Source organism: Drosophila melanogaster, chromosome 3R (assembly GCF_000001215.4).
Source record: "Drosophila melanogaster chromosome 3R".
Classification (NCBI taxonomy): Eukaryota; Metazoa; Arthropoda; class Insecta; order Diptera; family Drosophilidae; genus Drosophila; species Drosophila melanogaster.
In genome coordinates this window covers 8,033,301-8,057,380 of record NT_033777.3, presented here as the reverse complement: position 1 = coordinate 8,057,380, position 24,080 = coordinate 8,033,301, and the positions used below count along the sequence as shown (strand labels likewise).

General features: G+C 42.2%; 4 protein-coding genes and 1 long non-coding RNA gene across 7 annotated transcripts, besides 2 other annotated features; all 5 read right to left on the bottom strand.

The window, feature by feature from the left end:
• Positions 1-1,410: 1,410 nt before the first annotated feature.
• On the bottom strand, positions 1,411-16,157 carry CG43060 (uncharacterized protein). 2 transcript variants are annotated; one of them, NM_001260050.3, is made up of 3 exons: positions 16,122-16,157; positions 15,735-16,048; positions 1,411-2,127 (listed from the first exon to the last, which is right to left on the bottom strand). In NM_001260050.3, exons 1-2 carry the CDS (start codon positions 16,131-16,133, stop codon positions 15,773-15,775), a joined length of 288 nt encoding a protein of 95 aa, NP_001246979.1. In that variant the 5' UTR covers positions 16,134-16,157; the 3' UTR covers positions 1,411-2,127; positions 15,735-15,772. The 2 variants fall into 2 exon arrangements, with proteins under 2 accessions (NP_001246979.1, NP_001246980.1); NM_001260051.2 differs by lacking the exon at positions 1,411-2,127 and having other exon boundaries at positions 15,606-16,048.
• On the bottom strand, positions 7,322-7,708 carry CG43061 (uncharacterized protein). Its single transcript, NM_001260053.1, has 2 exons — positions 7,602-7,708; positions 7,322-7,543 (listed from the first exon to the last, which is right to left on the bottom strand). The coding sequence occupies exons 1-2, from the start codon at positions 7,677-7,679 to the stop codon at positions 7,460-7,462; spliced, it is 162 nt and encodes a 53-aa protein (NP_001246982.1). The 5' UTR covers positions 7,680-7,708; the 3' UTR covers positions 7,322-7,459.
• On the bottom strand, positions 7,925-8,214 carry CG43618 (uncharacterized protein). Its single transcript, NM_001260052.1, has 2 exons — positions 8,098-8,214; positions 7,925-8,032 (listed from the first exon to the last, which is right to left on the bottom strand). The coding sequence occupies exons 1-2, from the start codon at positions 8,203-8,205 to the stop codon at positions 7,970-7,972; spliced, it is 171 nt and encodes a 56-aa protein (NP_001246981.1). The 5' UTR covers positions 8,206-8,214; the 3' UTR covers positions 7,925-7,969.
• Positions 8,396-13,537: a mobile genetic element.
• Positions 13,594-14,667: a mobile genetic element.
• Positions 16,158-17,754: 1,597 nt separating the features above from the next.
• On the bottom strand, positions 17,755-19,131 carry lncRNA:CR44936 (long non-coding RNA:CR44936). Its single transcript, NR_125104.1, has one exon. It is a non-coding gene; the product is annotated as a long non-coding RNA:CR44936 (long non-coding RNA).
• An 846-nt stretch (positions 19,132-19,977) lies between these two features.
• On the bottom strand, positions 19,978-24,080 carry unc-45 (uncoordinated 45). Of its 2 annotated transcripts, none has more exons than NM_001316496.1 (3): positions 23,851-24,080; positions 22,501-23,793; positions 19,978-22,441 (listed from the first exon to the last, which is right to left on the bottom strand). In NM_001316496.1, the coding sequence occupies exons 2-3, from the start codon at positions 23,777-23,779 to the stop codon at positions 20,877-20,879; spliced, it is 2,844 nt and encodes a 947-aa protein (NP_001303425.1). In that variant the 5' UTR covers positions 23,780-23,793; positions 23,851-24,080; the 3' UTR covers positions 19,978-20,876. The 2 variants fall into 2 exon arrangements, with proteins under 2 accessions (NP_001303425.1, NP_524796.1); NM_080057.4 differs by having other exon boundaries at positions 20,729-22,441.

Genomic DNA, 24,080 nt, shown 5'->3' with positions numbered 1-24,080 from the left:
TATGTCAAGGAATTAGATTATATTTTTCTTTCACAGATTTATGAATTCGATTTAAATTAAATGTCCAATCAATTATTTTAGGTTGCATACCCAAGGGCAAGCATTTGGGAGCTCAAACGACCATTGTTTATTAAATGCCAAAGGTTATCTACACAGAATAAATATTGGATAACCAATATTTGTTTGAATGTAGCAAGCTGCTTCTGAGAATTTCATGAAATCGAGATGCATTTATAATTATACATTAGAATCGTAATTAATTAAATAAATGCTTCTCTGATTCGCATGTCCAGACATTCGATATAAGCTACTAATTGGTTTATTGTAAATGTGCGTTTAGTTGATTTAAAAATGTAATTATAATTGCAAATAACGAAATAATTAAATGTTAAATATTTTGAACCAATCTTATTTTAATATATTCGCTATTAAGTATTTGTTGTAAAACTACTTTGGTTATCCATTTTGCGAAAATGTCCTAGAAATAGCAATGGCTGTGCTGAAAATTCTAAATTCGTATGATGTACTTTTGGATTTGATGCTGTGGCAGGGTGGAGCCCATTTTCAAATTGGCTTATCCATAATCCAATTAGCCAGGCAGATAGCGTCGAGTCACGGCCACATCCTTCTTACATAAACCATATGTTTCGTCACATGCAATTTCCAAAGCAATTAACCGGCACACTCGCACCTGCCTGATGCAACATCCTATGCCCCCTATGAATGCCGAGTAAAAGGACCTCCCAAATGCCTGCAGCCTGTTGCTAGATCCTGCCAATGGCAGTGTGTGTGTTGGTGCCAACGAATTGAATTTGTCGCGCATCGAACAAACTTGGCAATTCAATCAACGTGCCAGCTGCTTCTGCCCAACACACCTCATCTCATCTCACCCGATTTCTTTGACCATGAACCTGACCATTGAGCATCGAGAATCGGACATTGGACTATCGACCAGAGGGACATGTCTTGCCTGTCTGCCTCCTCGAATTTTGTCCATCGTTTGTAGTTCACTCTGCTAATTGAATTGCCTTGTTTGTTGCCTCTTCCACCGGCAGTGTCAAAAATTACGCATACGCCCGGTTGGTGCGCATTAAGCCGTTACGGCTAATGAAGCTCACGAGATTGACGGGCCAATTATGGCGATGATGGCATCGCCATTGTTTCCCTCTGCAATTGAATTACATTGAAAACTTCGTTAGGCTCGTTAGCCGAACGCGATTTCCGCGATAAACACGCCCGGCAACTTAAAATGCAATCAATGCCAGCTTGGCTCCCTCGTGCAGACTTAATCTCGATTAAATTGATTTTTATTGATATATTCCCAGAAGTGGTACTCACTTAACACGACGGTATATATACATATATGTTATAATGCACCGCGGAGTAAAAGATCAATAACAAAATGGTGAAATGATAAACAGGAATCTTTGTATAGGTATTTTGGACCAGGATCACTAGCCACTTTAATCACTATTATCTTTTTTAGGATACGGGCGGGGTATGTACTCTTCTGAGTAAGGAGAAGTTATACTTCACCGTGCAAACCTAAATTCCTGGAAATTGGATCACTTTAAGGTAGTTAGGGGGAACAGAAACGTTTTCCTTTCGAGAGGAAAGCGAGTGCCTGAAGTAAATCCCGGTAGATTGTAAGCTCTCGGTACGCTTTTTATTTTCACAACCAATTCTTTTTCTTACTTTTTTTTTAATTGATGTTCAGTGGTGATTGGTTTTCCAGCTGCCTTTCGAGGCGTCGGGATTAAGCGGAGTGCTTTCAATTTGCTGAAATAAAAATAACAATGGGCACTCGGCCATGAGCATAGGTGGTCGCCACTGACAGTCCAAATTGAATGGCAATTTGATTTTATTGAAGTGCAGCAACTGGTTGCGCCTGTCAATACAGGATCCGAGTATAATATTTCAGCTGACCAGGCAGCCGAAGAAAAGCCAAGCCAAATCAGAGCAAATATGTATGTACATGTATTGCGTTTCCAGTTTTCGCCTCCGGGCTGCCCAGTTTTTTATTCCTTCTCATTGTCGCCTGCGGCACGTACTCGTAATTTGCTGTTGGCCAACTTGTCTGCCTAAGGCAGGCACATCCTACTCGTCGTCGTTCTTGTCCTTGTCATGCTGAAAATATAGTTAAAGTTTTTGACAGTTATCTCTGGCCAACAATGAATGAACGTCTGTTCCCAGCGTGATTAATGATGTCGTTTTGGAAAGCGGAAAAATGAAATAGAATTAAATTTGCAATGGGGGGCTGGTACTAACCCATACCCACATGAATTGAATTACTTGATCATTTATGGTTGATTATGATAATCACTTCAAAAATGGCCAACCGCAGAGCAGCAACGGGCCTAAAATCATTTCCCCTCAAATGTTTCGCATCATTTCGAATTCCGCACGTGAGTGCAAGCAATTTGCATTTTCATAGCGTTCAGTGCGGTTGTGGTTGCATTCAAATGAAAGTGGGATGTTTAGTGAACTCTAGTTGGGGCTCAAAAAATAACCGTCAGAAATATGGTCAAAATGGTATATTAGAATTAGTTGGCTATATTTTGATTGGTTGCTATCTTAATAGTTGCATAAATATGCGAGTATTTGTATGATTGTTTAAAAAAAAGGTCCGTAATTCAGAGTAATCGTTGCAGAGAGCAAAGTGTGACCCCTTAAATTACTTGCAACATCCAGTTCTTAACCATGTAGAAACCCCTGACTGACTGGGATTAGGTTTAGGCAAATGTCACTCTCAATTTGTCGGTGAAATCGAGCTGTGTCCTCGCTCCGTGTGTTTGCGCACCTTTGGCAGCGGTTGCAGCTTTGTTAATTAAAAAATCACTTGGAAATCAGACAACTCGGAAGGGTAATTAGAACTGGCAGCCAGCCAAAAGCACACACGCGGTCAGAACCTCGGCTGAGTTGCTTTTCTGTCCGGGACTTGTAGTTAATTGGCTGTCGTTGCGTGGCAACCGGGAGTTGCAACTGCATCTGCAATAAGTGCTGGCACTGGATTGCAAACAAATCGTCGACATAGCCGCACGGCTAAATCGCATAGATGTAAGAGCTTTTCGGGGAAAGGATAACTTTTTTAGTTAACTTTGTCTACGGAAACTGAAGCCGCAAAAGTGGTACCCAAAATTGAGTTGCTGCTGGGAAAAATTGAATTAATAAGTAAAAACAGAATGGGTTTTCTGGGCCAATGTGTAACAGATAATTTCATTAAAACAGTCAGCAGCTCGCACACCGGCACCCGAATGCCCACATTGCGTATGCGCAATGGTTCTCTAACGGACTTAACTTGGCTTTTGTGGCACTTTGTGAATGCGAATGTGTGTGCATGTTTAATATGCAATGGCTAGGCTTATGTTTCGTACAAGGAAATCCTTTTACACCATATTGAGTTCCGCTGTTGCCGCCGTCTGTGTCATATTCTCGAACAACATAGAAAAATGATTTAGGCGACCTGCGTATGTAATTAGATTTAAATATTTATATTTCCAGTGTCAATACAGTCAGCGTCAAGAGTTAGAATATTTTTAGATGTAAGTTTTCGATCTAATTGTTGAAACTGTGTTTAACCGCACCTTAAAGAAACTTGTAGTTCTTACTACAATAGTTGGGGATATCAATTCTTCCATAAAACTTTTTTTTGCCACTTTCAGTTGTCATTCTCCGGACAATTAGCAACCGAAAGTGGGCCAAACAAACTGTCAAGTCGGCAGACATCGAATCAGACCATCGAAGTGAAATGGAAATGAGAAAATGAAACTACTAGTACTAAAAAGGAAACTTGTGTTTGGCATTTTTTGTTTTGCTTGTGGGGTCACGCCTTACCGACTCCCAGAATTCAAAAACACAAAACTAAAATAAAAACAGAAAAAAAAGGAAGATTGACAACGAAGAGCAAACTTCTCGATGATAATGAAACTGCTGACGATAACAATTTGAATGGACAGAAAGTGGGCATGTCAAACAACATCAAGTGTGAAAGTGCACCGAAAACTAATTGTACTTTCAAAATGTGTTTAATTAGTTAGTGTTGTAGTGCAATAAATTAGTCTATGTAAAAGCCATCGATTTACCAACATGATGTCCTATTGACATTATTTTCAACATCTTTGTAGGGCATTTTATTTGTTTCCGAAATAAATATGCATTGATGTCCATTTCCGATGATATTTTTCTCCATGTGCCCGTTGAGTGGCTGCTTTGTTTCGATGTGCGGCAACTGCCACGGGGCATGTTTTGTGTGGCACACGGAGCGTATGCGTAACGAGTACCCAAGTGGACAACGCCAGCTGCCCGTGGGCATACAAAAGGAATCGTTTTGCTTGTCATTTCGCCGATTCAATTAACGGGGCAACAACTCGCAACAAAGATGGGCCGGATACTGAAACAAAAATCCGATACTCCAAAAACAGCAAAGTGGACAAATCACGAAGTCAAGCAGCCTGGTCGCTCATTTAATGGGTAATTACATTTTAATGAGACTTTACCGCCGCTCACCTCCTGTCGATAAATGCAAATTTTCCCGATGAGGGGGTGCTGGTGCTCGCACTCCGCCTCCAAAGTCGTCCAAAGGTCGCCTTAAAGCCGGGGGATCAGGTCCACGATACTCCGATTACATTGTCAGTGGACCGCCTTTGAATGCAAATTTCGCATCCTGTGTTATTAATTTCGTGCCGAGTTTACGGGTTTCGCTCTCCGCCTTCATATCGAACGCTTGACACATCAAAGCGTTTGCCTGACAGTGGCACACTCTGCTCATACAGTTCTTTTTGCATTATATAAGTATGCGTGTTTGCGATTAAAAGAGTAGCAGCAACTGAAACTGAAACAAACATTAAAGGGCCGGCGCTTTCAATTGGAAAAAATAAAAATATGAACGAGGAAAGGAGAACGGCATGCAGAAATATAATGAGTTTTACCCGATGCTCACAAAAAGGCTCCGTTTGGTCATGGTCGTCCTGACAAGCGTTGACACTTCTCCGCTTTTCCGCTTTTCCATTTTCCCGCCCAGTCTGCGGATTCTGGCGAGAGTCTCATAATGTTGATGGACACTCGCTTTGATTTGCTGCTGCTACTGCGGCTTCTGCTGCTCATGTGGCTTTTCCTTTTCCCAGTTAAGTCGGCACTAACGACTTGTCATACGTGCGGTTTCATCCGAGGACAACGACATCGGTGGCTCAACGGCGCGGGTATCATCATCATCATCGCTGCCGACTGTTTGCGCTGTCCTTTGACACACTGTATACCTTGCCCATCCTGTCTCTCGCTCTTTAGTCAGCTCCGCATTTAAAATCAATTTCATGGCCCCGGCCAGACTCGCAAAACACACACCATCTCGTTGGAAATCCCTGTTTTTTGTGCCTCAGCCACAAATGCAAATATAAACATATGTGATGCCTACAAAAAAGAAATCCTTTTCAAGCTGTAAATACTTCACTAATGGGGAAAAGTCAAGCCACTGCATGCTGTCGTTTGAAAATGAAATAGGGTTTTCGAGACGTTGACACCATAAGTTCATTTTTTATTAATTACTATTTTGTATAGTTTTTAATAATAAGAAAAGGTTCATTGTTCTTATTGTCTAAAGCATTTATAGCTTCACAGGAGTTTGTCTACTATATTTATGTACATTAAGAGTATTTAGTCACGTACTTGAAATCCAAACTGTTTGAATATTTTACATTTCGTTTTGATAAACCTTCCACTCCCAGTGAGTAGGTATTTATGTTTGAAAGTCCGCAGAAAGGTCGTTACTGATAAGTCGGTCTGCCTGCTTAGTCAGTCAATTGGCCACTGTCCGCATCACGTATACGCCACGTATCCGTCTTCAATGGCGAATCAGTGCAATGCACTCTACGCAAGAAACTTCCGGTAAGACGGATTTGGCCATCATTTAGTTTGCTGTGAACTCCAATTAAGCAGCTGGCAGATTGCGAATTTCTTTAAGTTATTTGGCAATCCTGCGGCACCTGCTCTGTGTTTTTCTTAGCACTCAGTGCCCGCCAGTCGCTCGTGTGCCAAGAGCAATAAAACTTTGCCGTCTGATGGTGGCAGGCGGAATTATTCATTCGACATTTAAGTGTCTGCCGACACGTGCAATGTAAAAGTTTAACACAGCTGCATACATTACACAATCCAATGGCATAAGCCATTAAAGGAAAGTTGGCCTTAAAGACGCTCCGCGCTGGAAATGAAAAGTGTGTGATGAATTGGCTGCCTTTCCTTGGAGCTGCATACTTTTAGGCCAATGAATCTGCATATGGAATTCGCTGATGGCCAAAAGCAATCGATTTTCATCTTACATCGGTGATTTCCTGCCAGGAATTGCCGCCAAAAACTTCATCAAGCTGGCATCTCTTATCGCTGGAGAAGGGGTGCTGGTAGAATCGACCCCACTTTGGGGGGCTGCATGCCCCGAATATCTTCCGGTTCCGCAGTTCTTGATGTTTTCCTTTTTTGGGTTGGGTAAGAAAAACAGAATACGGCAGCGCCAGTAAGTGCCAAATAATAACCTCATTTTGGGAAACAAGGAATTTCAAATGGAAAAATCGAAAAACCCAAAGAAATTCCTTGTATAAATATTCGATGCAGCCAGAAACACTCAACTATGAATGCGATTTCCATGTAGATCCTGGTGGATTTGGCACGTGCGCCAAACAAACTAGACGATAAGTTAGCAAAAATAATCAATTTTTGAGGGGGACAAAACAACACATAAAATCGGCAGATTGCGGTTAATGGTCGTTTAAGATCGCGTGAAAAGGGTAACCTATACTGCAGTTTTATGTGGCATAGTTTCGGGGGGACGGCCATAAAAAATATATGCCTGCTTCAGTTGGCCATATTTTAATGGGTCTTTTCGGCCATTGTTGATCCAACTGCAGCACTTGTACATATGTATATATGTATGTGTATGGAAAGTCGAGGCGTGACAACAACAAAGGAAGCGGCTAACACGCGCCAAGAAAGCCAAACAATCGCTGTCTAAACTCATTGTGTGCGCTTTGTGTGCACTGAAAGGGGAAAAAGGATCTCTCGGAGACACTCGCTTCCACCATTCACCATCAATCCCATACCATACGAACCCATACTATAAACACCCGTCGCCATCGTCTGTCAATGCAAATGTCTATGAGCAGAAAAAATCGCATTGATGCCGCTTTGTCACATTGTCTGCTCGATTCGATGCTCAATGCTCAGATGTCTCGCTGTGTTTGTGGGCGGAAATATTGTTTGCTGGTAAGCGTAAACGCTGGCAAACACAAGCAGCCGTACATAAGATGATTGTGAGCAGCCAAACACTTCACTTCATACTGTCGGTTGATGCGGCACTGCTTTATTCTTATTGCCGGTCGAATGAATGTGTAACCAGATGAAAGGGTATAAGCTGGCAATATGAGGTGATGCAACAAAAGTTTCTGATTAGTGGCCCAAGACAAACGGCAAGTAATTACCACTGATCTCCCCTTTTGGGTGAACACTGACCCAGTTGGGTCAGGCACATCGTGGAGCAGCAATCCGCATGCGACTTACACTGGTAGTTAAAACATCATTAAAGAAATGGCATAGGTTCTAGTATATTGGGAACTTACACTTTCCCCATTCGTTTGACATATGGCAGTTGCAAGGCCCAATGAGCACAACAAGAATCCAAGTCGGGCAATCAACATCTTTACGTTTCCAAAGCTAAAACTAAACTGATGCTTTTCCCTTTTGTATTTAGCATATGTATGAACGGTGTCAGTAAAGGGCAGCCAATAGAAAAATGGGTACTATTGCTAGGCAACGTTATGAATAAGCAGACGAAGTGCTCATTAAATCTTGGCAGAGCTCTAACACTTTTTTGTTTAGGAATGCACACTTTAAAAAGCCACAAGCACAAACATTTTTATGAACACCCAAAAATTAATATTACCACTCTATTAAATCGTTTTAATATATCAAAATCCGAGCATTTATTCTAGCGACACTCCGCTGACACTTGAATGCACATTCGCGAGCAGCAATCCACATGCATCCGACACTATGGATCAAATATATACATACATATACATAATTTAAATGACTTATTAAATATTGGGGGGCTACATATCCTCCACTTGGCTGACAATAAGGGGCAGACCTCATACTGGTGGTAGTCGTGGAACTGGAAGTGGACTCCAGCCCAACCACAAAGCCCAGAATAGAGATTATCATCTTTCATTGAAAACCATATATTAGCTTGGAAGACATGTTTCGGTATTTAAATTGTTAAGATACACGCGCGTAATTAAGGTTGGAAACATAAACAATAAAACAAGTCTACTGGCAAGTTGCCTCCCACCCTCCATTGGTTCGTGGGACGAAGGTTGGCCAAAATAAATCAGCTAACAAGACCGAACAGCGAAAATCTGCATTCATAGAGATCGGTTGTGTCGCGCGTATGCAAAAGTGATCTATTTTGCTTTATTGTTGCAATTTCTTGGGTGCTTAAAATAGCACTCACCAGTACATTCGGGCGCTGCTTCGTGCGGTGTCGGCATCTGGCCAACAACAAAAAGCGTTAATCGAAGTGCGGTGTAGCTACGATACCTGCCCTTCGGGCAACTTATTCCCCTCACCCCGCGCAAAGCCGCTGAAGGGGGCAATAAAATCTATGCTTATCAGCAAAACTGATCCGTATTTGATCTGTTTTGTGGTCAGTTAAGCAAGCTATTTTGTAAATATTAAGAATTATTATTAAGACAATGGATGAGAACAATTCTGATGACACCCAGCTTTTAAATAAGCAGAGTAACCATAGAACAATGTTCTCAATAGCTGGCAAATTACCTCACGAGATTAGAAACGAGTGCCGATCAGCAATTCAACGCTTTACAAGCAGCGTAACTCAAAGCAGTAGCGTCACCACAACAACGGTGACATTTACTAGTGCCAATAACAGCACCATATATACAATGGCAAATGCCGCAATAAGCAGCCCGTGCCTTGGAACAAGATCCACTCACCAGGAAAGTTCCACATTGATAAACTCCGGAATCGTAGAAGATAATCTCAGCGATGCTGCCAGAAGGTTATTAAATGACCAAAATCAGAGAGCGGGTAAAAGGAAAAATGGAAAGCCCTTGTCCCCCATCTCCAACCCGAAAAGAGGGAGTAGCAGCCAAGTTTTACACTCGCCCCCTACGACTAGCCTGAAGATAAGCTCTAATAATAGGTTTGCCATTCTGGACACGGATATTTCTACTAACGAAGAAAGCGTGGAAGGCATGATGATAGAGGGTGCTGATATTGACAGTGCCCATATGGATGATTCTCAACTCGATGGTTCCAATACTGGTCGAAACTTGCAGGAAACACACAATACAGCCAATCAACTTAATGATCACAAAAAACCACCACAAATTGTTGTAAATATCAGAAACTTGAATGATCTGTTTGAGCTTATAAAAGAAAAGACAAGCTTAGATAACGTTGTCGTTAAAGCTAATCAAGGGGAAACGGTCAGAATATTTCCAAAAGACAGCGACACTTACAGGAAAATAGTGAGCCATATGGATGACATTGGTATTCAGTTTCACACTTACCAAATGCTGACAGATAAGCCACACAGAATTGTAGTAAGGGACTTACATCACAGTACATCAAACAAAGACATAACCGCCGATCTGAAATGTTTAGGCTACGAAGTGCTCCACATTCACAACCCTAGTTCTAGGACTAATAAGGACGAAAAACTAAACATCTTTTTCATTAATATAAAGCCCTGTGCAAAAATTAATGAAATTTACCATGTCAAGACCCTTTGCCGACAGAAAATACGGATTGAAAGGATGAGAAAGTCTTCTGAAATTGCGCAATGTCGTCGTTGTCAGGAGTACGGCCATACAGCTAAATACTGCCGCAGACACCCAAATTGTGCCAGATGTGGCGAAAATCACCAAACCATGCAATGCACCCGACCGATAGACGCACTGCCCACATGTTACCATTGCTCTGAAAATCATACGGCTAGCTTCAAAGGTTGCCTAAAGTATCAGGAGCTTCTTCGCAGATCTATGGGGCCTGCAAGAAATGGAAACAGGTTAAATAAGAACACCCATCATCACTCTCCTAGAGACCGGCAAGAGCTTCCTGCCTTGCAGCCCAATTACCGCAAGAACAACACCCAATCAACAGTACAGCAGTTATCGACACAACCACAGCTTAATTTTGCCCAAAGCCAACCATCTATAGGCACTGGTGGAAACAGAGCAGTATCCTATGCTACAGTAGTAAAAGGATACCCAAAAATAGCGCCCTCCAAGGACGGACCAGCCCAGCGTCAACGCTTAAACAACCCACAAACGAAACAAATACTGCAGCAACACCGATCGAATACACAGCAGAATAACTCATCTGATGTGCAAGTATTCTTACAACAGCAACAACAACAGTTTCTGGAATGGCAACAGCAGATCCAACAACAACAACACCAACAGTTTCTTATGTGGTTGCAACAGCAGCAGCAAGAACAACTACAGTATAAAAGCCAAACCAATCAACGACTGGAAAAGCTTGAAAAAATGGTTCTTGAACTAGCGAATATGTTAAAAGAATGGGCTGGGAGTGAACTTAAGCCCCAGCTCTTTAACAACGTCTCAGCCTCCCTATGAATCCACTAAAGATTCTTATTTGGAATGCTAACGGCATTTCAAGAAAAGCCAAAGATGTTGAGCTGTTCGCGCACAACAAAAAGATAGACATCCTTCTTGTGACTGAACTAAGACTCAAAAGAGGGGAAACTGTAAAGATATATGGATATGCGTACTATCCAGCATATAGGCCATCCCTTAATAATAATAGTGTTGGCGGAGTAGCGGTGTTCGTGAGGACAACTCTTCGCCACTTTCCACAAAGGGTCATTGAGACACGCCACATACAATTGTCATCAGTAAAAGTAGCCACAGGACTCGGGGACCTGCAGTTTAGCGCTATTTACTGCTCCCCAAGTACTAGAATCGAGGAAAGACATTTTACTGACATAATACGCGCCTGCGGCCAAAGGTACTTGGTAGGTGGCGACTGGAATGCCCGCCACTGGCTTTGGGGCGACACTTGCAATTCACCTCGCGGGCGGGAACTAGCAGAAGCCTTGTCCGTGACTGGAGCTAAGATCCTCGCAACTGGCTCTCCGACAAGGTATCCGTATGTGCCCAGCCATACGCCCTCATGCATAGATTTCGCAGTGTATCATGGTATACCAGACCACCTAGCAACTATAACACAAAGCTGGGACTTGGATTCTGATCACTTGCCTCTTATCATTAGCATTGAGACAGACAGTATTCATGTCAATCCAAGTCCCAGGCTAGTCACCAAACACACTGACCTCCTTGCCTTTAGCCGACAATTGGAGAGCCTTATTTCGCTGAACACCACGCTTAATTCTGGTGAGGAAATTGAAATGGCTGTTGACAACCTAACTGAAAGCATACATAGGGCCGCGGCTGTCTCTACTTCTCCCGTCCCTCGGATAGGCACCACATATGGGATAGTCTTGACAAGAGAGGCTAGAGAGCTTCTGACACAGAAAAGAAGACTCCGAAGGCGAGCAATCCGATCTCAAGACCCCTGGGACCGACTTTTATGGAACCGTGCTGCAAAGCAACTACGAAACGTCCTCAGAGAACTTCGAAGCAACTTTTTTGAGCAGAAACTAGCTAGTATGGACTACACAGTGGATGCTGGATACTCGCTATGGAAATGCACCAAGTCCCTTAAAAGACAGCCGTTTAGACAGGTTCCTATAAGGTGTCCGGGAGGCGAACTTGCTAAAAATGAAGAGGAGCAGGCTAATTGTTTTGCAAATCATCTGGAGACAAGGTTCACCCACTTCCAATTCGCTACAACGGAGCAGTATCAAGAGACGCTTGATAGCCTAGAGACACCTCTGCAAATGTCACTACCCATTAAGCCCATCAGGGTTGAGGAAATTGTCGAAGCTATCAAATCTCTTCCGTTAAAGAAGTCTCCTGGCATCGACAACGTTTGCAATGCCACACTAAAAGCACTACCTGTTCGAGCAATTCTCTACTTGGCGCTGATATATAATGCCATACTCAGGGTGCAGTTTTTCCCAAAGCAGTGGAAAATGGCAGCAATCCTAATGATACATAAGCCTGGTAAACCTGAAGAGAGCCCTGAATCGTACCGACCCATAAGTCTTTTATCTTCGCTATCCAAGCTATGGGAACGACTGATTGCCAACAGATTAAATGACATTATGACCGAGCGTCGTATCCTGCCGGATCATCAGTTTGGCTTTCGTCAGGGACACAGTACTGTGGAGCAGGTACACAGACTGACAAAACATATCCTTCAGGCCTTTGATGATAAGGAATACTGCAATGCTGTGTTCATTGACATGCAACAGGCATTCGATAGGGTCTGGCATGACGGCCTTATCAGCAAAGTTAAAAAGTTATTCCCAGCACCATACTATGGAGTCCTAAAATCATACTTGGAAGATCGGAGATTCATGGTCAGGGTCAGAAACTCCTACTCGATTCCCCGCGTTATGAGAGCTGGAGTTCCGCAGGGCAGCGTACTGGGACCGTTGCTCTACTCAGTATTTACTGCAGATCTGCCCTGCCCAAACGCCTATCATATGGCAGATCCCAGGAAGGCCCTTCTTGCTACGTACGCTGACGATATTGCCCTGCTGTACAGCTCTAATTGTTGCAACGAGGCAGCAAGGGGTCTCCAAGAGTACCTCACCACTCTGGCTGCATGGTGCAAAAGATGGAATTTAAAGGTCAATCCGCAAAAGACCATCAATCCCTGCTTCACCTTGAAGACCTTAAGTCCCGTCACCGCACCCATAGAGCTGGAAGGTGTAATCCTAGATCAACCTTCACAGGCTAAGTACCTCGGGATTACCCTTGATAAACGGTTGACTTTCGGCCCGCACCTGAAAGCTACGACTCGGAGATGTTATCAAAGGATGCAACAACTTCGATGGCTGTTAAACAGAAAAAGCACCATGACACTGAGAGCCAAAAGAGCAGTCTACGTCCACTGCGTAGCCCCGATCTGGCTGTACGGAATACAGATCTGGGGTATCGCAGCAAAATCCAACTACAACCGCATTCAGGTATTGCAAAATCGTGCCATGCGTGCAATTACAGACTGCCCATACTATGTACGTGGCACTACCCTTCACCGTGATCTGAATCTTCATACAGTGGAAGAGCAGATCTCCAGGCACACCAGCAGATATAGTGATAGACTAAGACGACACCACAGTATACTTGCTAGACGCTTACTCCCTGCTAGGCCTCTAAGGAGATTAAAAAGGAAGGGTTTCGCCAAAACACTTGGACAACCCTAAAGACCCCCTCGAAATATGAGACAAAGTTGTAAGTCCTCACATGATTAGTGAGAGGTTTGGTTCTATCTTTTATATGTTAATTGCGCTGTTATGTTACTGTTATTGCATTGTATTGATTCATCGCTTCTAAATAAATAATAAAAAAAAAAAAAAAAAAAAAAAAAAAAAAAAAAAAAACCGAACAGCAATTAAACCAAACGCAAAATCATATTTGGTCTTTTTGACCAAATTGGGGAATCTCTAAATTGTCGGCTATACCAAAAATTTTTGAAAATGTTATCACTCCTCATTTGCAGCACCTTTGTAGATCAATCACAATATCACCGTGTCAACACGGTTTTATGAAACGCAAATCAACAACCACTAACCTCTTGGAGCTAACTTCTTTCGTAATACAGGGTTTCAAAAATAATCATCAAACAGATGTCATCTGCACTGATTTTAGTAAAGCAATTGACTCTGTTAATCATTACCTTCAAATAAGAAAACTTGATCTTTTAGGTTTCCCTGTTGATATTTTAAATTGGATTTCAAGCTATCTGAATGGCAGGACACAACAAGTCCTCTTTAAAAATTCTTTATCTTGTATTCTCCGAGTCACATCCGGTGTCCCACAAGGGAGTCATGTTGGGCCGCTTCTTTTTACCTTATTCATTAACGACCTCCCCTTAATAATAAAACATTCGCGTGTACTTATGTACGCAGACGTTGTTAAATTATGCCTCCAGTGCAAGGACACTTCGTGCCATTTAGACTTACAATCCGATCTAGATCGATTTCAAATATGGCTCCAAGTGTAAAGTTATGACTGTATGTCGTGCCAACCCAATACGCATGACTTACACTCTAAGTGGATGCTCTTTGGAAAGAATAACACGAGTTGAAATTAAATTTCTGACCATATTTCGTCTATTTTCAATAAGGCCAGGGGTGTGCTTGGTTTTATAAAAAGGTGGTCTAAGGAATTTGATGATCCTTACTTGACTTAAAACCTTATTTATTTCGTTAGTCCGTCCGATTCTCGAGTACGGATCACCTGTTTTATGTTCTGACTATAATAGACTTTATCCTATTATCTGTAATCTTGACTCTCTGCAATCGATTTTAACTTTTTTATTACATAATTAGATCCTACTAACAGTAATATTTAATATAGTTATTTTACATTATATTCATTTTCTCGTTCCTGTTCTCTTTTTTATATCGCGTCTATATCTTCTCGCGAATCTTCTCGCCGTACGATGCACGGCACCGCCCCTCGGTCGGTTAGGCGGGAGGTATGGCCGTGGGACCCGTGCGAAACAAAAAAAAAAAAAAATAATAATAATAATTACGCATAAATATTTGATGCGATTTTTTTCTTGGTATCAATTTTGTGTCAAGAATAAGCGGAACCACTACTACCACTACCACCATATATTGGGGTTTTTGGTGGATGCGATTTGATTGATTGATTGAAAAATTGATGTCTTAATGGGCGTTTAATTTGTCTTTTGTTTCGTGTGCAGCTTTGATGATTTGCCACAAAATACGAAGAGAACGAATAGATTCATTTCTTATCCGATATAAAATGAAGTTAATTTTAAAACAAAGGGTGAACGACAACCCCGGACTTATCGACTATCAAATACCTGTTACCTTTCGTTGTCATATCGTTAGACATTGGTTAAAGGAAAATATTAAAAACATAAAGAAAGTAAAACTAACAAAACCTAAACGGCATGACGGTAAGAATCAACTTTCACAGCGTAAGAGTCTCCAGAAATTGCTTGCTCAATCTTTCCTTTCTAACCGATAAGTGATCCTGGTCAATTCTTTATCGGATCGGAAACGGTTTCTTTGCATATTATTACCACTATGGTTCCCTTCCCTCCAACCATCCACTGGCACCAATATCCAAGACCAAGTCGCTGCTCAGCAAGTCTGCGGGCAGCAGACGGCCGAAGAGGAATCAAAGCCAAGAAAAACAGAGAACAAATAATAGGCAAACGCACATGGGAGCTTGAGGGGGCGGTAGGGAGATGGGGTGCAGCGGGGAAAGTGAAGCGTTCATCGAGTAGAAGGGCGCACCGCGAATTCTAGGAAACCAAGTAAGGCGCCACTCGACGTCACGTTGGTTGCCAGCCAAAGGAAATCTGAATGACTTCCAAGTCAAGTCCTAAGCTTAGTTCAAAAAACCGCAAAGCATCTTTTTATATTAAAAGACTTAACCACATTGAACAATAAAAAAACTTTCGATGGATCACTCACACGCCTTATTTAAACTTTTAAAAATATGATTGAGACATTTTTAAAGCAATAGTTAATTAATTAAAGAAGTGATTATGTAATAGCTTTAGCTTTTGAAAATCATTTGACATTTGTTGCTTCTTACCAGTTACTCGTTATAATGTGTGAAGAAGTAGCCCCATTTCAACTTTTTGCACCAGCCTTTAAATCTATGATATCATATTTGGATACTCCAACGCTTGGTGGTAGGCCAGCAGATTGTCCTTCATCACGACCGCAAGGTCCTTCGTCATATTGCCCACCTTCACTTTGGTGCTGAGGGTAGTGAAGCCTTATTCCTTCATTGACAATGCCACCAATGTAACCAAAGAGTCTATTCAAATTTGGCTCTGGTGAGTCGGAGAATGTTGGATGGGCTACAGCCCATTGGATGGCCAGAAGTACGCAAATTAAGCACTTCTGCAAATTAATAATAATAATGTTTCTTTTTTTTAAGTAGGTCGATACACCTCTTCAAAATGATTCTACTTACCAACAACTCCATTGTAAACTGATTTCAAAATGAATTTATTTTCATTTTTAAGCCGCATTTATAGGTTCTTCAAAGAAACGGATAGTATACATTGCTATCAGCAAACAAAGTTTGTAGAGGGTGTTTGTCAAATGAAATAAAAAGACTTATTTACATAAGGATGCCGACGTAGTGTTCCAAACTTTTTAAAGAAGCATTTATGTATATATTTTTTTAACCCTAACCTATCCCCCGAGTCCTAATTTATACGCCACTGTTATAATGCTATCAGTAATTGCTATATTTGTTTGCGACAACAAAGAATGTCAGAGATTTCACCCCAAGAGTTGATAACTGTGTGTATTAAAAAGAAATGCATGGCTCGCGTTCTTTTAGTTTTATTGAATTATGAACCCAAAATAGAAAGCAATAGGTTTCCGATCAGCAAATTGTTTTTTGCACATTTCTTTGATATGGTTGCTATTGAGGGAACTCTTATAAAAGCTTATATATTACAGTACATTATTATTAATTTTTTTTTTATTTGCCCAGCATCCAACACATGTGTGTTGATAACACACTTGCTTTATTTCTAACCTAATTAAGTGTTCCCTACTTTTCGTTCAGTTGTTGTAGGCTATCTAACCACTGTGCCAAGGAGGTTGATGGACCCCTCTCGTCAATTGAGATATTATGAAATCCACTGCACTCCCCGCTTCCCCCAGCGAGTGCGTGCGGTTCGCGCTCGCTAATAGAGACGCATTCATGTACATCCTTATGGACCTCGCGCTGAGCTCCACGAACGGTCCGGAGTTGGGGAAGGGAACTGATCTGAGTAGAACTGAGCCGGCATCGCATAGCATTTGCCTTGTTAATGATGTGCGTTAGGGTACATTTTACTTTTTATTAAGGACTCGTGGAAATGTTATAATTCAAACAATAATACATTAATTTTTTCTTAATATATGTATAGTTTTCGAAAGTACCAGTCATAAGAATGTAAATTGACAAACAGCCGATAATTCAAATTTGACAAGCAAATATTCGTCGCAGTGTAGTCCTTACCAACCAAATATATCCATACCAAATATGAAACGCATAATTAAGGCAGCGAAAACTCGCTCCACTGCAGACAGCTATTAAACAAGGGGATAACTCTAACGAATGTTAAAAATGCGTTTAAATATCGAAATTACTAGGAAACAAAACAATATCTTTTTATTTGCGACTGGAAACAAAAAGCTTTCACAGATTTCATCGAGTTTTATTGAGATAACTTGGGTTTTTATAACTTAACCTTTTGGATAATTTTCATTATACTTTTAGAAGCTTTCAAAATAATATGCAAAATATAATTATTAATCGAAAAGAGCTTATTCTTATAAGTTTATTCACCCCAACTACAACTCCTATTGTGTTGTAAAATTTAAAGTGAAACCAATGCAGAAGTATCTTGATTAGGTATCATTAATTTCTAATTATAATACCAATTTAATTTTAATGCTGGTATGGTTTTAATACCAAGCCACTTTTTTAATATGCTTGTATACCCAGAATGTTATTATTAAACGAAAATAAAATGGTGAATTCAATATTCAGGTTAGTGGGTTCTCAGCGACACAAGGCTGGCAGCTGTGATACATCAACATTTGAAAATACCCATTTGAAATGAGGAGGAAAATAAATATTATCGTTTCCAGCCGCTGTCGCAAGTCGCATCTTCAATAAAAAGCAAGCATTTACCGTGGTTTACAGTCCCTGTGCAAATGCGCAAATAGAAAGTTGCCTCTCGCGCCCGCCGAGTGCAACAAAACAATTAAGGCAAGGTGAGAGGACAGTGGAGTGGATGGGTGGGAATCTGAAGCAAAACTGCAAGCTCAGCGAAATGAAAGCAAGTGGCGCAACCTTAATGACAGTGGGCAGTGCACAGTTTGGCCGGCACTGGACCCTCACCGCCCATTTCGGGATCTTCGAGTTGCAGCCCCCTTTCTTGTGTGGTCGGTCGACAATTGTCATAACATAAACATTTGCACTCGGACACCATTTTTGTAGAGGATAAAAGGAGCATGCCAAATTAAAAAAAAAATAATAATTAAGATGAAACTTCTGTTGTTAATTATCCATGAATTGCTTGCCTTAAACTAAATTAGATGCATTTTATTATAAATTAAATTGAAAGGCGTAATGTGCTTTTATAGCTTGCCAATGTGTTTCATTTATTGTAAATGTAGTAGGTAGTAATTTTTATATCTTTTGCCAAGCGATTTTTTTTCCAGTGCACTTTCATGGCTGGCTGACAACATTGTTGCAAGTTTCTGACCATGTTACTAATGGCATTCGATGATTTTGTTGGTTTTGCCTGGATTCTTCCTCCAGTCTGAGATGCTTAGCATATTCAACTATTTGAGGATCAAACGAGTATCTTAACGATTCCGGCCAACGACATTCGATTGATATAAATTTTGAGCCAACTTTCTGGCTATCACCACAACTTGTCCTGGCTCTTTGAATTGTTCGGTCGGTGGTTGCCAGTTTTAAGAGCGATCGATGCACATTTTCGGCTTTCAACGAATTTTTTGCGTTTAGCCATCGATTCAAACGCTTTTCGGCAGATGGCAGCAGTTTGATTAATTACCATGGCCAATGCGAAGAAAAATCGCTGTACGAGTTTTGTTTGGCGGTGCTCTGGCAAATTGTCCACAAGTTCTGGCGAAATGAAAAAAAAAAACCATTGAGAAATGTCTGGCAGGGGAACACTTCACACTTTACATTGTCACAATATTCACATTCAATTCACACACACACTCATCTTTCAACTCAAAGTTCTGCCAGTTGGGAAGAGGAATCTTCCAAAAGGGAAACCACTCGTGCAACCTGAGTTGACACCTGCACCAATCTGATGTCTCCATAACCGTAACCGTCTTACATCGATTCGATCGATCCGCCTAGCCACTTGCACTTTCAGCATCGTCTTTCTACTTGCGGTCAACTTTCATCTTTCATCCCGTATCTTTTGCTGCCTGCACTTTCGTTCAATCGGTCAACGCAACGTCGCTGGCGGTGTATCTGAATCTGTGTTTTTGTGCCCCTGCACCAGCATCAATACACTAAGAAAACAGAATTAGTTCCATTTTTATATATGCTAAATTAATATAAAGCAAGGAATCTACTGGGTATTAGTTAGTTTTCTATTTTGAAACGAGACAATTTCAAATCCAGCATTAGTTAACTGAAAAGTTTATTATTTTTCTCCCAGTGCACATTTGTTGCGCCGCATCGCCTGGGGGGGGGTAATTTGCATATTTTCCGCATGCGCAGACGACTCGAGTCGGCCAGTTTATTAAACAAAAATATTGACATGAAAATCGGCTTTCGATTTCCACGGGACAAATTGGGCGGCACCAACTGTGTTGCACCACACTGAACCGCACCGCGCCACCAAACCGAGATTAAATGGAAAGTGAAGATGCACATATGTACGTCGCCAATCAAGCCGATGAAGCTCTAAGCCAGTGCTTCCGATCCACAGTCTTAGCAAACTCTTTGCCACACGGTCTGTGTCTGTCGTCTGTGTAATTAGGACAAAATGTCTCATTTTGACCAATGCCGAAAAAGTAAATACAACCGAAACCGAAAGTTTCTGCTTCTTGGGGATTAAGTCTGGGATTATTTTCTTTATTATCGATTTCTCAAATGGAAGAAGAGTGTACATTTATTATGAAGTAGCCGAAAAACTCGATTTTCAATATTAAACAACGCTATAGAAATGAATTTCAATTTGCTAATATATTTCCACGGAAATATCCTTTTTACATTTTTTAAAATGTCTTTTTTTACCATTTTTTAAAATGTTTATTCCCCTAACTTAATTGTTTTTATACACCAATTTTTTAAATATATTGCCAAGCATTAGTTTGTTTCCTTCTGGGGTCTTACATCAACATATTTTATTTCAGCTTATATCCCTTTAGCATATAAGGGTCCTGAAGAATTCATCTTCCTCATTACTTTACCTTCTAACCACGTTATTTATATTGGTCAAATTGAGCACAGTATATGGTTTAAGGAGAAGAGGAAAATGCGAAATAATCGCGGGAAAAGGAATGCCAAATGGCCAAAGACAAAAAGCGGGATGGATTTCGGAATAAATGCCGTTAAGTCATGGCAACCGAATCATAGCAACCGAAACCCTCGGCCATTTCCCACTGCGCTGAGCCAAACTAAATTAAAGCAACTATTATTTATTTAATCACACTTCATTGAGATTGAGCAATCAGCTGGAAGAGATGCTCGGCTCGGAATTCCCGGCTACCTGACACTGCAACACTGCCGCATCAGAAGCATCTTCTGCATTAGAGGAAGTCAGCTACCTCGAGCTGGCGACTAATGTGTGGCAATGAATAGAAAACGTACCGAGGCAGTGCACCGGGGAAAATGGAGTCGGTGGGAAAACACTAGGCCATCCTAGTGGCCATCCATATTACAATCCAAATCACATTAGGCCGCAGCAATTAGGCTTGGATTAGGCTTGGTCTGTATTAAATTAGTTAAATTAAAAAATCGCGTATTCATGAAATAACTAAATAATATATTATATTACCCACTAAGGAATAAAACAAACTACCTTTAAAAACGAAATAAATTCGAACAATATTTATAAAACAGTTAAGTACATTTGATATTTTGAAAAATAAGTTAAATTTCGCGATGACACTGTGAGTAAAGTAAAGAAGATGAAATGGAGGAAAAACAAAAGGCACTACAAACGAATTTCGCTTAATCATCGATAATCTCAGATATTTTCGAATTTTCGGCAAACACATCGGGGATTTCCGCGTTGTCGGACCGCTCGATGATCCTATAACGCTCCGCCGCCGCCAGGCACTGGGTGGCCACCTCTCGGGCCTTGGCACGCGTGTCATCGGGCAGCTGCCCCAAACCGCTCAGCAGTTCCATAATGTCCGTTTCAAACAGCTTTTTGGCGATCTCCTCTCCAGCATTGATCATGTTTAGAATAATCACAATGCCTCGATGCTGGACCGCCGGACTGGGATTGGCGATCAGAGTGTGCAGAATGTCCAGCCAGCTGGCGATGGCCAAGATCTTCTCACAGCACTTGACAGACACTGAAGTAATAATGGCCAGAGCTCCGGCACAAGCTGTTGCGGTCTCCTCGTCCTCATCCTCGCAGAGAAGCGCCAAGAACTTCACTCGGTCGTTATTGCCCTCGAACATTTTAATGACATCCTCACTCATAACCAGATTACACAGACACTGGGCAGCTGCACGAGTCAGGTACAGATGGTCCTCCATCAGATAATACTCTATCTTGGAGACCCCCTGCTCCTTGATAATCCTCTGGCGCACGCTCTCGTTCATGCTGGCTAGATTGGTGAGTGCCATTAGCGACTCAAAATTCTCCAGCGCTGTGCAGTCCTGTTGCAAAAGGTTCAACAAAGGACGGATTACATCAAGCGATCGCTGGCCACTGAAAGATACTTCCGGATTAATGGTTATGCCAATCCTAGCCAACGCCTGGGTAGCATGGCGTTTTCCTTTCTCAGTTCCCTCAAGCGCCATACGAAGCAGCGCCTTAACGCCGCCTTCTTGAACCACTTTTCCTCGCAACTCTTTCAGTCCACAAACCGCATTCAAAACCCTGGCAATCAGCTCCTGTGAATTGTGGCTTTCAGTTTTCGCCAGTGCACAAAGAGCAGTTGTTATGCCCTCATTTGCCAGCACAGTAATACGCTTATTGATGAAATCTACGTCGTCCAGCTCGTGCTCCTCCGGTATGTGTTGCTTAGCAAACTTGGCAAGTTCTATCATCTCAGGCAACATCTCCTGCTTCTCATACGCATTGCACAGATTCACAAAAGTAGTGACCACACCATAGAGACAGGACTGATTTCCTCCGCGGGCCAAATCCATTAAAGCGTGAATGGAAGCCTTATCCTCAATGAGCTTCTCCTTACATTCAGCATCCAGTGTTAAATAAGCCAGACCATCGGCAGCCCAACGACGGATATCCTTATCCTTTCCAGGTTTGATCAAAAACCGACGGCATGCCTCCGCCAGCTTAAGGGCAGCTCCATCGCCAAATGGTCGGATGGCCGCGTCCTGACCGCCGTAGCTACCCAGCTTGCAAAGACCCACCAGGGCGCGTACTCTAATACCATCGTTCTTGGAGTGGTAGAGCCGCTTTAAAATATCTACTCCCTGCTCACAAAGAGCCTTGGCCTTGTCCTTTTTAGAGGAAGCGGCGATTAGGCACTCACATGATACTCGCTGCTGCAACTCATCGTCGGTCGTAGCCATTGCTAGAATCATCTGCAGTATTCCTGTTACAAATTTCACCATTAATTAAGTACCATTTTCTAAATCCAATAACAGAACTCACCTTCTCTGGCCACAACCTGATTGCCCACATCCAATGGACCGTTAAGCAGGGCAGTAATCGCAACGGTGACCCGCACCTTGGATTCCATATCAGGCGCCAAAAGCTTGTCCTTAATGTATTCGTCGATCTGGTCCGTGAACCGTGCCTTAGCTTCATCGTAGTACATGTTCTCATATATCCGGGCCAGACAAACGGATGCAATTGTGGATGATGAGCCTGTGATATCCATTGCACTCTCGTACTTATAATCCTCCAGTTCGGAGCACACATCCAGCAGACGGCACAGTCCCCTGATCTCAACCAGGCGTTCGGCCCATTCTAGAGCTGTGTAGTGGACATTCCTGGTTATAAGCTCAATAACGCCATCCCTAGCTGCTCCAGAAATCGTGCGATCCGTGATACTATAAACTAGGCATGTTAGGAGAGTGTCAATTTCCCGGTTGTTCCTAGTGCACAGCTCCTTCTCCGGCTTCGAATCGGGTTTGTTCTTAAGCCCAGACAATGCGTTCAATATTGTTTGTAGGCAAAACTGGGCGGTGGACACACAGTTCTCGTGTTTTTGGTCGAGAACCCTCATGAACCACGGTACTCCGAGTTCAGTTAAAACGCCCTTTGTACGCTCGACGCTATTTTCGCAAAGAGCAGCCACCAAATGCACCATATTCACATAAATGTCCTGATCCTTTTCCACCTTTGTTAGTGAGGCCACTTTGGCGATGCAGTGGTCCTTGTAAAGCAGTTCAGCGCCAGTCTGCTCTTTGGCCAAAACTACTAGGTTATTGGCTGCCGCGCGACGCTTATCGATGGGCGTGGCCAAATCAAAAGTAAGATCCATCATCTGCTTGACTTTTGTGGATGTCTTGGCATTACGGGCAGAGCGCTCTTCCACGACGACATGAAGCCTCTGGAGCATGGGCTGTACGGTTTTGTTGCCGGGATCCGCTTTAAACAAAGCGGTTGCGTCTTTGTAGGCCTCTTCGAACTTCTCCAGAGCTTCGTACGCCTGAGCCCTACGGAACAGTGCCTTGGGATCCCCCGGAGCCGCTTTCAAAGATTCAGTGCAGTCCTCTACCGCATTTTCATACTTTCCTAGCTTCAGATAAGCGGCAGCACGATTCTTATAGAAAACCGCCAGCTCCTTGTGCTTAGAGCCCGCCTTAATGGCTTTGCCATAGTGCTCCACTGCCTCCTCCCAGCGGGAGGCCTTGAACGCCTCGTTGCCCTTATCTTTGTAGCTTCCTGCGTCGGACACTTCCTCGCTGTTGATGGTGTTTGTCATGGTTACACAATTTTCTGTATAAAAAGACAAAAACTGTAGCTGCAACTTTTTATTGTTAACGGATGACTCACTATTCAGTTCGGTTTTGTGCCTTCTGGCCTAAATTTCGACCACCAGAAACTTCTCGATCGCTCTCGAATACACACAGATACAGTTGCAGGCGTTTAGCGGGAAAATCAAGCACGCTGCGTGAGACTATTGAACCGGCTGCTGCCCTGTTCTATATATAAATAAAAATTGAGAAGACTCAAACCAAAATAGTTGCAACAGTTGCCATTCGCAGCGAATCGGCCAAACAGCT